This window comes from Plectrocnemia conspersa, unplaced genomic scaffold (assembly GCF_051122295.1).
Source record: "Plectrocnemia conspersa isolate PC_06_02 unplaced genomic scaffold, ASM5112229v1 ptg000005l, whole genome shotgun sequence".
Taxonomy (NCBI): domain Eukaryota; kingdom Metazoa; phylum Arthropoda; class Insecta; order Trichoptera; family Polycentropodidae; genus Plectrocnemia; species Plectrocnemia conspersa.
The window spans coordinates 34,329,308-34,344,773 of NW_028277169.1; the positions used below are offsets into that span (position 1 = coordinate 34,329,308).

The 15,466-nt window shown below is 31.1% G+C and overlaps 1 protein-coding gene across 15 annotated transcripts in view; it reads right to left on the minus strand.

Annotated features, from left to right (window-relative positions):
- Positions 1-2,768: 2,768 nt before the first annotated feature.
- The window catches only part of LOC148235498 (phosphatase and actin regulator 2), a 309,559-nt gene continuing 296,861 nt past the window's right edge, over positions 2,769-15,466 (minus strand). For 8 of the 15 annotated variants that reach the window (XM_088187114.1, XM_088187113.1, XM_088187112.1 and 5 more), the window contains 8 exons: positions 12,272-12,553; positions 11,932-12,205; positions 10,502-10,726; positions 10,248-10,316; positions 8,074-8,201; positions 7,840-7,996; positions 7,651-7,770; positions 5,719-6,292 (listed from right to left, as the gene is read on the minus strand). In XM_088187114.1, coding sequence (XP_088043240.1) covers positions 6,277-6,292; positions 7,651-7,770; positions 7,840-7,996; positions 8,074-8,201; positions 10,248-10,316; positions 10,502-10,726; positions 11,932-12,205; positions 12,272-12,553 — 1,271 coding nt within the window. In that variant the 3' untranslated portion in view covers positions 5,719-6,276. Of the gene's footprint in view, positions 6,293-7,650; positions 7,771-7,839; positions 7,997-8,073; positions 8,202-10,247; positions 10,317-10,501; positions 10,727-11,020; positions 11,653-11,931; positions 12,206-12,271; positions 12,554-15,466 lie in introns of those variants that run through there. The other 7 variants (XM_088187115.1, XM_088187111.1, XM_088187110.1 and 4 more) reach the window with 3 other exon arrangements.

Below are 15,466 nucleotides of genomic sequence, written 5' to 3' on the forward strand. Positions count from 1 at the left end.
CATATAGACTGAAACTTTAGCAACTAATGCAATTCTATATTGATTTTTAGCATAAATCGTAAAATTTAATTCTAAACAGACAAAATACTAAATGTTGGCCAAAACCCCTTAATTAAATTAATGAACATTAAGACCCGCTTGAAATACTTCATTGTTAAGGGCACAAGCTAAAACATTAAATTAAAAAAATGACTATAATAGAAATTTGAGTAAAATATTAATTTAAGAAACTGATTATTCATGTATTACAAAAAAAATAAAAATTTACAATCTTTGTTTTTAAAAATCTCAAAAAAGGCAAAAATGTTTTTTATATACAGCTGTGTCCAATTGAAAGTTTCATAGGCAAAATTTCACGAATTCTATTTTAAAAATGTATTCTTTCCTTGTGCTATGATCAAGTGCATCTGTGGTAATTGTATTTTTTTTATGATCGAGTGCATTAGCACTCGATCATAAAAAAAATACAATACAATACATTAAATTATTAAATTTACAAGATATTTTAACTTATAAAGCCTCCTCAGTTGCACGTTAGCCTCGGTTATGTAAAGACAAACCCAAAATCATGGAGAGATCTAAACAAATGTCGACCACGGTAAAATCTAAAATAATAGCATGTCTCGTAGAAAATGTTTCAATTCTAGAGATAGCGCGAAGAGTGGGGCTTAGTGGTTCTGCTATTCGAAAATTTATTAAAAAATATCGCTATTCAGGAATTCTAGAGAGTGTGCAAGAGGTTGGTCGGAAGCGTATGACGTCTGCTCGAGAGGACCGCAGAATAAAGGATATCATAAAAAAATATCGAGTCAAAACTGCTGCTGTAATAGAAACAGAATTGCAATCTATAATACTTCAAACTCGAATATTTCGAGACGGACAGAGGGTGTTACTACATGATCCGTTGCTTAAACCACTACCGTTACCTGTACTAGGGTCCTACGAGTCCAATCCAATGGGCGGCACCCGGCTTTTTAGGGCTAGATGAGCGGGAACCACTCCCCGTAGTACTACGTTATTTGTTAGAGTCTCAGTAGTGTTTCTCCCGAGTGTTTTGGGAAACGCTCTCCTGATCACCTGCAAATCTATTGCTTAGCTTTTGCATAACATTAGCCTTGCATGCCTCTGCATTTCTATGCTTCATCCTTGACATCTCTTGCTTGATGCTTCAGTTCCAGTTTCGACTCCCATTCCCTAAGGGCCGGGCCCTTGTTAGCCTGCTGGTTTGAAATGCAGTGCTTTGCTCGTCATTGATAGTCCAAAGGACGCTACCTCGGTTGGGTGTTCACAGAGTTTGCTTCCTCTTAAGAGCCTGGGGTTTTTCAGGCTCAAAAGAGGTCCCTCACTATCCCACACTGTTATCGGCGAACTCTAGCGTGTGGTCGACTGGCGCCGTTCGAGACGGACAGTAAATAGACGTTTGGTTGAAGCTGAATTTAAAGCGCGAAACCCAGCAAAAAAACACTATTTACTGAGAAAATGAAAAAGAATCGCCATGAATAGGCAAAAGCTCTTCGCCATTGGACCGTCGAAGATTGGAGAAGAGTGGCTTTTTCCGACGAATCCATATTTAATCTGTTTGGAGCAGATGGCAAGCGACTGTGCGCCGTAGAAAACTTATGCATTAATCGATTCATCAAGCACTCACCCTATGTGATGATCTGGTGGTGCATGACAGCTTACGGATTGGACTCTGTAAATTTCGTTCAGGGCACTCATGGTGCCCTGGACGAAATTTACAAAGCTTTCGGTTCGGTTCTAGTTTTTTAAATTTGCAGTAACATTTAACAGAATGGCAAAAATTTTCATAGTGATTTCCAAATCACTGGTAAATATGATTTTGAAATTTCCTTCATTGCTCTTGAGGTTTTTGCAGTCTTCATTAGCGTTACCACCCAGTAAACGATCTTTTGCAGTTTTAAATCCTAGTGCTCGTTTTTCTTCACGGGATAAAAATGTACATTTTGGAATTCTCTTCCAAAAAATGTCTGTTTCATCAACATTAAAAACTAATTCAGGAGGATAATTCCCTCGTTTAATGATTGCTCTTAATATCGAAAAGTATGTTATGAAGATTGTTTCTGTTTCTAAATGGATGAAATCACCCTCAACTAGCTACGAAATACTCATATTACCTTTTTCATATAATTGATCGACTTAATGGCATATTGCGTTCAACTTCATCGTCAATCCAGATGGAAAGTCGTTTTTCCATTTCCTCAATAACGTTGCTTTTAGAACGGGTAATTTTAGTTGTTAAAGTCCTTGTGGTTGTAGTTACTGATGATACGATTTTTTAGAATTGTTCGTAATGTTGAAGTAGACAAATTTAATGCAGCAACTATATCAGATTGCCGTTCATCTGCATCTAATCGTCTGATCACTTGCATTTTAGTGTACAGCGAAATGCTTTTTCTTATTGATTCCCTTTTTTTTTGCAGTCACCCATTTTAGAAACTAAAAATTGACATATTTATCACAATAAAATAATATACATGTTATGGTTATATGTTTATACGTACACTATAATGTTGAATCCCAAAAATCGCAGCAAACAAGTGTTCGTATTGAAATGCATCGCGAGAAAGCAACGAAGTCGTGCCCAATTTTGTGGTATCCCAAACAACCGCGTAAAGCGGGGCCTTACCGTACTATGTATTTTCCTCCTTACTGTAAACGCTTATATGAAAAAGTAGTATTTTTTTTAAATATAGGAGACAAGGAAAAGGATTTATAAAGGAGTGTTATACATGGAATAAAACAGCAAATTTCATAATGTTTGTGTATTTATCGATAGTGCAAAACAAAATATTTTCATTCCGATTAGTATGTACATGTACTCTTCTTTTCCATATTTACGAATCGATTACGTAAGCAAACATTTCGTGAGGACAAATTTCACCAAAATGAACACATAAATAAACAATATTTTTAAAAACAAGTCGGTTAAATACAAATTTGAAATTGTAGCACAGAAGCCGATATAAAAAAATACAGACACGTAGTGATTGTATATAATTACTGTAAAAAACACAGTACGTAACATCTATATACATTGTCGAGGAAGATTCATAAAATATTTTGTTCGGCTGATGACTTTTTAAGAAAAATATATAATATATATACACACACACAAGCAATGGAACATTTATAAAGTCGTAAGAGACTTCTGTTGTTGTTGTTGTTGTGATTAAGCGTAATCTTCCTCGTTTCTTTAACTTTAGATAGCAATTCATATTCACAACATTTGATATGCACCAATCGCTGTTATACTGTACAAATTGCTTTTATTTCGATTACGATTAAGGGAATAATATTAAATTAAGAGCGTATTTTAATTAATTTTTAGGGGAAGATGTCGTACTCTGGGACACTTTTGATTAAAATATGTTGTACCTAAATATTAAAGAACATTTTTTTTATGAAGAAAATGTAAGTTTTACGACTGAAAAATATATTAATAAAATGTCAACGGCTGTCATTCTTATTTTAGCAGCCATCCAGTCAATTTATTGTGGTATTTAAGAATATATAAAAAAAAATCTGCATGTTTTTAATAAATATTATATATATACGTGGCAGAGTAGTGAAAATTTTTATGTTTATTAAAATTGAGTGTATATAGATTTTTAAATCATTCTATTTTGAATCACTCCTAAGTTAATAAAAACTGTTTAAAAACAATAAAAGTTTTGATAAAAATTAAAAAGAGGTACAATTGTCCTAAGATTACGACACCTTCTCCTATTTGATAATTTAACATTTTTTTGTATAATAACAAAAGCTATTAATGACAAACATTCGTTACGCGAGACAAGAAGAATCGTAACATTGTAATGATCGTCTCGTCTCATATAACAAACGCTTGTATTTATTTACATACATAATATAATCAACCGAATTGCGTTGGAATTGGAAACATATCGGCTAAAATCTACCAACTGTCACTGAAAATTGCAAATACATTTTATAAATATATACAAAACAACGCTTCAACAACTGTATTTTAACCTATTTATACATTGCAAACTACTTCAGAATTAAAATATTGTTTTGTCACTTATTTTGTTGCATGTATATTATTAATATATAAGTCTAATTTGTATTTTTTTAGTACATAGTATAGATGTAACAATATCGATACTGCTTCGGCAGTAAAATCACATTTTATGGTTCTCAAATTATTTTAGAAGAGAATCACAAAAATTTTACAAAAATTTGAAACATTGCTAAAAAACTTTTATTTTTATTCGAAAAGATTTGTGGTAACCCTGTTTTTTTGAAATACTTTAATAAATCTAAAATAAAATCGCGTATCATAAATGCAATAAACGATGAATATAAATCATCATATACAAAACCGTTTTGTGAAATCATAATAGGGTCAAAAATCAACAATTCAGGACAGTTAAGCAGTTCAAGCGTTTGTTTACACGGCTTCCACTTCGCAACATAGTGTATCACATTGTAATCCTTAAAAGTAATAACAATATTCTAGCACAAAGTACGCTAAGTATTATATTATTATTAGAATTATTACACTAATTATTAATCATTCAACTTTTTTTATTTTATTTATATATAATATATATAAACAAAAAAAATATCCTCATTTACAAATGGATCCTTAAGTATCGTGAGATCTAAATCAAATATCTCTTAATATCGATTGAATGTTGTTTAATACTGTCTAAAATAAAATAACCATATCCTACGTACCATTTTTTTGTTAAATTTCCATAACATCATCATCGTAAATTAGTCACTTAAAGCTATGAACGTGTCATCGATGATCCCAAGGGCCAAATCACTCGGTAAATGCCTCGTTTTTGATTCGCGGTGAACGAAATAATAAGCGATTACAACATTCAATATTGCTGTTGAATAGCGCACGTACAAATAATTAGCCTTACATCGAATCATTAGTGCAAGATCGTTTTGTAACGTTTGATTTTGGTTTCGCTTTTTTCGAAAAAATTGTATAATAATCTACATTTGTATGTAATATTTTGTTCTTTTTTTTATTAATCATCACTACTTCTAAAATACACATTTGAAACTAAAAAAGGGGGCGAAATTATTAATTAATCATAATTTGAGGATATAAAACAATAAAATTAGATAAAAGAAATTTTAATAACGATCGTATTGCACCGTACATTTTTATTTAAATATATAAAATAATCGAAAAATGAGGACCAGCGTTAATCACAGTAACAAAATTGATCCAAATTTTATACTAATTGTAAAAGGCACCCCCTGCCCGTAAAAACGTGGTAACCACCAACAAATTCAATGAATAATAATATATTTCATCGCATTACATTAAGCTAGGATAAAATATTTTCATTTTTTATTTATATTTATATATTTTTTTGCTTAATCATTAAACACTACGTATGTGTAAGTAATCTCATTATTAAACAATCAATAGATATACATTGGATCGAAGATTACGGTAAAAATATATTTATTTGTCAAATTGATGCGGATTAAATAAAAAATGCACTGCTAAAATATAAATACAATATATAATGAATATACATTTAAATAAGCATATATAATAATAATAATTTGGTGTCTAAAATGATGGCATTCATGTTTAACCAAAGTATCTAGAGATCATGTAATAATAAAAAAATCACAATTGTAACAAAAACGTTCACAGTTTTAATCATTAATGTAACACCTTCAGTTTTATTTATTTTAATTTAAATATTTCACAACACAGTACAAATCATTTAAAACTTCACTGAATAAGACACACAACTGACTTGAAATTAAGAAGCACGCAACCCTGTATATATAAAAATAAAACAACTGTATACATTTATTTATGCAAGCCGATACCTTCTATATAAATGACATATTGACAGATATCCCGGCAATGTAAGTTAAAACTTGCCAAGGAAAGGAAGACTAGTGAGCCCGAAGCCGTAGTCAAAAAGCGGATGCTTTTTTTGTTGTTGTTGTATGTTTGTTTTTGTTTTTTGTCAACTTGATGAACTTGACCCTCGGAGATTAAGGAAGTCTCGCTTTGCTTTCGACTGTTGATGGTATGTTGCTGATGGTTCAACCGAGAGTAGCCTTGGAGACGGACGAGCGTCGTTCAGCCGCAGGTTGAAGTGTATGCGATTTGCGAGATGTTGAGTAATGGATTGTACGAGGGGAGACGCGGTGTCCGCATCAAGCGCCGCGAGAACTCTTGTAGTTCTCATGCAAGAGGATGTTTCTCCGAAGGCCGCTGCCCTCGCACAATCGCTGTCCGCTTACTTGTCAGGGTCGATGGAACCTGGAATCAATCATAAAAAAAGAATTACAATTACAATAAAATAAGTATAGAATCAAAAAAGGGATGATACATCCACATTCGCCAATTCTATTTTTTTAAATTTTAGCCATGATTGGTCATATGCCGTGAGGGATGTACAAGTTTGTATAATTACACAGGGCAATATTCGTTTGTTATTATTCTCGGTCTTTCTTTCTTCTCTTGCCACATCCAATCAAAAACAATCAGCAATATTGTAATACTTTCTTCATCTAGTAATTTTAATAATTCTGTGGGTGTATTATCATTTCCTTAAACTTCACGTCTTTGGAATTTTTGATTACATTTTCTACTTAAGTTTGTAATATATTTGAGCCTATTAATCGAATTTTTTTACAAAAACGATGTGTTTGAAAATTTTTCTCTATGTATTCCCTTCCATATTTCTGCCGTATTGTTCGCAAACCTTTTATTTATGTATATTAGACCCCCCAATAACACGGTAAAGTAGGGACGTGCTATTTGTATGACTTAATTTATGCGTGAGCAAGGCAAAGGAAAGATATTTTACCACACGCGCCTGATTCGTACATACATATTGCAGAGTATTTTCTGGTCCGCAATTACACGCACCCAAATAGCACGTCCGCAATTTACCGTGTTATTGGGGGGTCCACTGTAGATTTTTATGAATATTAACACTATTTTTTTTCAAATTGTGTATGTAAAAATAGTTATATTTCCTTGCACTTTGTTTATTTTATCTTACTGTAAATAAAACAGTATTATATTTTCATATTTTATTCTCAAAGTAGTTGCCGATATTATATACTTCATAGGGAATAGGTATTTTCCAGTGAATATTTAAACAGGTCAGAATTTATATTGCAGGGACGTCAATTTGTCAGAGTTGATTTAAATTCTGACCATTTAATTAAAACTTTTCATGCCTGTCAAATGATAGTTTAGAACAGCATATAATTTCAATAGAACCTGTCAAATAAAATATAATTTCACTAGTAGAAATATATATCTAGGGATGAAAATATATTCCGATATGATTTAACTGAAATATCAGTGAAAATATAATTGTACTGGTAATAAATCTATTGAAAATATAACAGAACATAATCGAATTCTTTGACACATAATGAGAAAAATTAATACAATTTTGAATAGCAAGGAATGCATAAGAAAAAATGTCCTTTATCTAATGATTTGCTTCTTGGAGAATCAGTGAATATATATTTCTTCAAGCATAAATGGAATAGATTTACAGCAAGCTATGATTGATAGCCAATGAGTTATGCTAGCATTAGAAAAATAATAGTTCACTTAGCATTAATTAGATGTTTAGCTTTCCATTGAATGTAACAAACCTCGTAAGGTGACGACTCTCCTCATGCACCGTCATTTCAGAGCTCTTAAACTCGTTCAATTCCTTACGTATGGCAGCCTTATCTCGTGGTGTCAATCGCGTCCAAGGTTTATCAGCCCTCCTATAAAATCATTCAAAATTGTTAAAACATTAGATTCAAAGCCTTTAAGTAGCATTGTTGTCAACATACCTATCATAATCATGAGCTTGCGTTACTTCAATGTAGTCGTTAAATCTAATAATCTTCTTCTCTTTCAGTTCCTCAACAGTTGGCCGAAAACTGAGTTTCCGTAACAAGTATCGTTTCTTCTCTTCTCTCTGCTTTCGCTCTTCGGCGGGTGTTTGAGCTGTTCAAAAATTATATTGATTATTAAAAAAAAAAACAGTTTTAAATATATTTGTAAATAGATGGAAAAAATTGTACTTTTAAGTATATTTCGTTCAACCAGCTCTTCGGGCGTTGGCCGCATTGATAACCGCCGTATGAGTCGAGCACCGATCGCGTCCCAAGATTCCTGGCGTTCGTTGTCGCTTTGCAGCACAAGTATGTTTCTGTAAAGAACATAATCATATGTCAGAGATGTGCATTTAAAATTTGCAATACAAAAGGTTAATACATGACAAACGATCGAGAAACTCCTTTGAGACATTTGAAGCGTTAATATAGATGTTACAGTGAATGTGTATTATCAGTGAAATTATATTTTTACTAATATATATATAATTTTACTAAGTCAGTTTAAATGTATCGATAAAGATTAACAGTTTCATGGCTCAGTATGATAAATTAGACCAAATACTACAATATTTAAAATAAACTAATTAACCTGAAAAAAAGTTTAAAAACTATAGTTAATTTTAGAACTTTTATTAGGCCAAGTTGGATTTGGTTTAGGTTATGTTTGGATTTTTAAAATCAAATGGACGTTTCGCAACTATCAAATTAAGTTTTCTATATCTTTTAAAACAGCATATAATTTCACTAGCGCCTGTCAGTTAAATTATATTTTCGCTAGTGGAAATATATATCTACCGTTGAAAATATATTCGGATATGATTTCACTAAAGTCAGTGAAATTATAACTTCACTGGTAATTCACTTGAACATGATCACATATTTAAAATAAAATAAGAGGTAATAAAAATTACCGAAAAAAACAACACATGTATAAATTATTTGGATAATTATAGACTTTTAGTGCTAAAAATAGTTATCTTTACTACAAGCATGCCTAAATTAAATGTATTATAAATCTGATTGTTATTTGTGTTATAATAAAAACTGGTATTTGAACAACCATCAAGACTTAGCTGATAATAATTATGTTACTAATGACAGCTGGTAGCACAAGAAAACTGTTATCACAATATCATTCTATTAATGTAGTTTTATAATCTTTGGTATTATTGTAGGACTTCTTAGGGTACCACCACAAGGTTATGCTTTAGCTATTGTTATTGAAATTAAGATCACAGCATAAAAAGATAAGATTGATCTCGACTTACTGCACCTTATAAAAATAAACATCTGAATATAGACTTCAAATAAACAAAAATTATACAAAATTTTTAAAATTATGTCTAGTAATTATTAACATTTAACCGACGGGGCGTATTTTTGCCGCCTGCTGTTTACCAATCTCCAACTTTGCGAGAATTTACGCATTGCAAAGTTAAAAGAAAAAATGATAGTTTTAGAATTAGAAGGAATAATTAAAAAAAAGTCAAAAGTTAAATTATTTTATCAATAATTTTGAATCAAAATTGAAACATAATTCATTCACATAAAAAAAAATTATTTAAGAAGAAATATTTACAGTTGGTGTAAATCAAATTATTATTAATTATTTAATTTATGGCTGTTACGCTGAAAATAAATTAGGTATCATTCCATAAAAAAAGTCGTAATATTTTCCATAGATGGCAGCACAATATGTAGTCATTAAAAACACAAGAGGTGAAAAAAGCTAGTTTCACCTGTTTTGTGGGTTACCATTAGGGAATATGAGAGGTAGGTACTATCTGACCCGTTGGTTAAGTGCTAAATTTAAATTTAAAAAATCAAATAGAAATAAAGGTAATGACTCAAAGAAAATAAAATAAAATGATTAAAATCCAATATAAAGGGAGAGAGGCTGGCCCAAAAAGAGATTGTGTCAAGGAAGATTTGAAAAAAAATATATGTAATGTAGAAGAAAAAACGAAAGGTAGATAAAGAAAAAAGGTTTTGACCGAAAAGAAAAGAAAGAGATGTAATGGAAAAATATATTGTTAAAAAATAGTTGTGCAAATTTTTCATTTCAATTTTTAGAAAGAGATAATACAATACTAACAAAAATGAGTTAACAAACAAATACTTTAAATATTATTATTATTATTACTACAAACATAATTAGTAAAAAATTCTAAACTAGCTTTGAAAATGTTTTATTTTTTTATGTTTATTTTAGGTTTTATTTTTTTTAAATTATGATAGATAAAAGCAATTTAAATTAGTTCATCTTCACGACAGACACACGGACAGTTTGTCCAACTTTAAATACATCATAAATGTTAGATCTTTTTTCGAATCATTCAAGATTATCGCAAATTACCTACATAAAACTCTCTAAATTCCAATCTCCCTTTAGCCACGGCGCTAAAAAGAGCACGCGGTGAATTTTCAATCTGCAATCGGTAAGAAAACAAATTCTAGAGTCTCATTATCCGTTCGCGTTAATTCTTGTTATGATCAAAGCCAACGTGTCAAGCTTCTGGATGCGGTTAAATTAATCCTCTCCGTCATTTAATCGCCAGAAGACTTGAATTATACTATTGCTAAGATTTAAAAATATATGTTTAGCGATACTAACCTATTGATGAGTTCTTGTCTATCCGGCCTAAGGGCCAACTTAATGTTTAAACTTTCTTTCCGAGCTATCTTCGCCGCGAGTCGGTCGTTGTCATTGGAATGTTCTTCTCTGAAGTGGATGCCGTCAGATCCCATGCCTGTTGGCGTGCGGTCGTCTTCTCTAATTATATATGGCCTAGCGTTCTCCTTGTTTTCCATAGCGCAAGCTAATCTCACCGGTCGACTGCTGTAAAGTGTGAATCAAACGTAAATAAAGATTAAAGAACCAGACGAAATTAACAAAGCAAAAAAAATATTTGAGGGGTCTAGTATCAAACCTTAATCTCTACTATTAAATAAAAGACAAATATAAATAATTCTCAAAAAACGGTTTAGTCTCAGTAAAGAGGAACGATAATTAAACAAAGTTTAGATACTAAACACCACAAAATAGTCGACATACATGCAACATTTAAAAAGTATATAATAAATATAAAACTGTAGAATCAATGATAACATTAATTATAGATACATACACATATTTTTTTATTTTTGGGACGATGAGAAAGTGAAAGCGATGTGAATGTAAAAGTATATACATACGAAGGTGTATTAAATGAAAACCTTATAAGTGCGATAAAAATACTCGATTGTCTTGTAAATTGGCAGCAGTGTTACATATAGTTTGAAGAGTAGCCGATAGTTTAAGTACGAATCAAGTATGTATATGCAATCATTAAGGGGTAAAACCCATTGAAATTCATCGATGGATGAAAATTCAGTACGGTGATGTATGTCTGTCGGTGCAGCAAGTGTATGAGTGGCCTAAGTAAGGCACACTGAATAGTGACATCAGAATTTATTACAGCAATTTAAGGGATCTCAAAAAAATTCTTGAATAACAAGTGGATTTTATTGCAGCGCTTTTAAGCTTTTTAAAAACAATATTGTCACTAAAAAAGTGCTGTAAAATTTGCAATTGCATAGATACTACTTGAGACAATGATGTTCTTTCCTACCTGTTTTGTTTCATAAAAGGTTTTCATTTAACCCACCAAGGTAATATACAAATGAAGGAAAAGTGTGTGCAGAACATACATATATAAATTTTATAAACTCAGTTATTTGTAACAAATTTACCAGATTCTTATCCTCGGCCTTGGAGGAGGCCTTCTGGTAAAAGCGGCAAAAACAAAATAGGACATTAAAAAATCAGTTAAAAAATCTTTCGTTAGTTAAAAAAATCACATATAATCCTCTCTTAAAGATGTAAAATTCAAGTAAAAATAAAACAGCAACAGATGCACAAATGCAACGAAGTGAACATTGAAACGATTCACTTTTTTCCTACTGTGCAATTCTAATAGAGAGAGGATATATATAATATATAGTAGCCGTAGAGTAAAATTAGATTAAATATATGTATGGTATAAAATTGACGGAGATACTGACTTGAAACTGGCATGTAATTGGTCTTGTCTTTGCGCTAGCGGTCTGCCTTCTTGGGTCGGCGTTCCCGGACCTGAACCTCCACCGGGACCGGAGCATCGTTTCTTCAGGGCTGACTTTAGCGGAACTGCGTTGAAGATGGGCTCCTTGGTGGGAATCTCTTCGACTCGCGACGTGTCTATGGTAGGATCGGGCTGCATGGATCGCAGTCTCAGGTGGTTGTCTTCGGGATCTGAATCTACGTCGTCCATCATACCTAGAGGTTCGTCTTGATCGGCTGCAAAGAGCGGATTATAAAATATCTTCCGTTGTTGCAATTCAGCGAGAATTTTAAAGACATTACCTTCGTAATCATAGTCTGAGAGGTCTAGAGTCGTTGCGTTGAGGAGATTGCCGGGGCCTATACCGCAAGAGGTTGACAGCGAGCATTTTTGCCGCATGATGGACGTCGGACTAGGCGAACTAAACATCGGTGGCGGTGGAATGGGTCCGATCTCCGAGAGGGGGATCGGGGGTTCTGGTAACTCGGACAGTACAAGTTGTGGCGGGAGTTGAAGAGGCGGCGGCGGCAGTTGAGGCAGTTGTGAAAGTTGAGGTAATTGAGAGCCAGACATGGAGTCCACCACTGAAAGAACAAAATTATTGCTTAATTAGTCATTTAGCTTATTATAGTATTTTTTATTGGCAATAAATTAAATTTTTAATAGTAGAAATATCAATCGGCAAAAATGTATTCGGATATGATTTCACTGAAACAGTTAGTGAAATTATATTTATACTAGTTTAAATAGGCAACAATTAAATCAAATTTAAATCAACTTTGGGTAAGAATAAATATAAAATTTCGGTCCGACTTTTATTAAAGGCCTGGTTATAATTATATTATTCAGGGTCAGAATAAATATAAAACGGTTAGAAAAAAATAGTATACGGTCAGAATGAAAATACAGGACGATCAGAATTAAAATAATGAATGGTCATAATTATATTATTGAGTCAGAAAAAAATATCAAATGTTTAGAATAAAAATAGCACACGGTCAGAATTAAAATATAGGATGAACATATGAATTAAAAAAATGATAACATTTATAAATATATGATAAATGGACAATAAATAATTTATTTTAAAAATATATTATAAAATATCTCGCTCGCACCTAAAGAGTTTGTCAGAATAGTGAATACCCTATGAATTACTTTCAATGAATCTGTAACAAATCTATTTAATTGTATGTGGGACGCAAAGGTATTCAAAGCGACGAACGAAGCGTGAATAACGACAGAGAGGCGGCGGCGCTTGGCTTGTTGTGTTGACATCTGACAATGTTGCAAGCCCAACCAAACAAGTTGGTCCTAAAATAACTTGATAATGACCATGCATTATTATGCTGACCATCTGTCAACATAAAACTGACCTTGAGGTTACAATACAGATCATATAATATAAATACGGGCTATTCTTTATAAATACTGATCAATGAAATGTAATAAACACTGACTGAAAAAAATTATTCTGACCATCTGCCAAAATAATTCTTACGATTTAATATAAATTCTGAACGTCTAATATTTATTTTGATTGATGTATTCTGACCTTTAATTATAAACTTTATTTATTTTATTGATTTATTTAGCTAATATAACTAAATGTTTATATAATAAACAAATTTAATCAAAACATACATATAAAACATTATAATTTATTTATTAATGAAAGAAGGTGTTTCTTTATTCCATTAAGGAAACATACTACATTTTTTTTGCATATTGTCCTAGGAATATTATTATACAAATTCACACCTCCGTACATCATTCCACTGGCCGTACTCATTTTCTTATACCTAGCTATCCTTAAATTGTCTTTATTTCTAGTATTCATTTTATGTGCATAAATCTTTATTTCTTATTAAATATTTATTAAAATACTCTGGTAACATATTATTTTCTAGCTTTTATATATGTATATAATTTTTTTTTTATATTTCAAACATTTATTTATAACATTTATTTATAACATTTATTTTCAATATTTCTTGCACGTCCAACCACTCCAATCTATCAATCATACTTCTACAACTAGTAAATCAATTATTATTTAAAACTATTCTCATTGCCCTATTTTGTAATCTTAGCAACATCGTTTTATCTAATTTATTAAGCATATATATGGTTGCATAATAACTAAAGTGGGGCAATATAATAATATTACAGATTATTTTTTGTGTTTATACTTAACATATTTCTCTTCCTAGATAATATACCTATTTTTCTACAATTTTTTAATATGTAAAAACAATGTTCTTTAAAATTATTTTTTCCCTCTACAATTACTTATAAATATTTTATATTATCAACTATTTCTAAAATAGAGTTATCTATTATATTTTATATTATTATCCAACATATCTTTATAATTAATAAGCATACATTTAGTTTAAATATATTAAAAATTCTGACCAAAGCCATATTTAAATTCTGATCCGAAAAATACGAGCCTTTTTATTTTAAATGTCCAATTTAATATACACTTATGCCAACTTAAAGGACAATAAGCATAACTCCTCATTTTATTTTTTAAGTTAAATGAAGTTATTAATAAAAAATAAAACAAATTGCCCTTATTACAAACCTTATTAATTAATTTAGTCAACTTATTGGAGAATAAATGAGTGAGAAATTGGCTCTCCGATATGAAAAATACTATATGTAATACAAGACTTTGCCATAAAAATATATAATAAATGTCTGCTCTGTGATTAGTCGGTCGCCATGAAAAGCCGTACTGGTATGTGTATGTACACAGGACAGAATTTTATATAATTTTTTTGTAATTTAACACTCTCAACAATATGACACATTTAGTGCACTTACTTAAATGATAGAAACATCTCACATTATTTCGCAGATCTATAGAGAGATAAATATAAAAAAATGTTGATATTTTTTTAATGTAAATACGTCAATGTTACTTCTCATTATTTTAAATTTTAAGCCATATGTATCACAAATATTTCTTAAAAAATAAAAGGAACACGATCAAACATCAGAAAAAGTAAAACATATATTTCCTGACATTCCTAGCACAGAAATACATAAATACGATACATTAACTGACAAGTTTATTGAACAAATTCTAATGTCAGACCAACTAAATAGTTGATACAAATTAGTTGTTTCTTGTTGGCATGCCGATTGGATCAGAATGCACTTTGCCAATATGGACATTCAAAAAATACAGTTGGTGACACAAAAACCCGCATTTCAAGTGCCATGTTTACAGCACTGTAAACTGCAAATGGAATTCTAACTAAAGTTTTTTTTAAATCTTCCATTGTAGCCTGACAGGCGTAAGTCCAATGCGTTACAACGGGTTAAATCTGTGCCAACTGGAAGTCAATCAGACATAATGAATACCTACAAATATGTATTAACTTTCATACAAGTATGTATGAAAGTCTGGGAATCGGTGACATCTATATTGATAAGTATAAATTATTATGTGTAATATAAGCGAAGGACATACTCTCTGAATATAG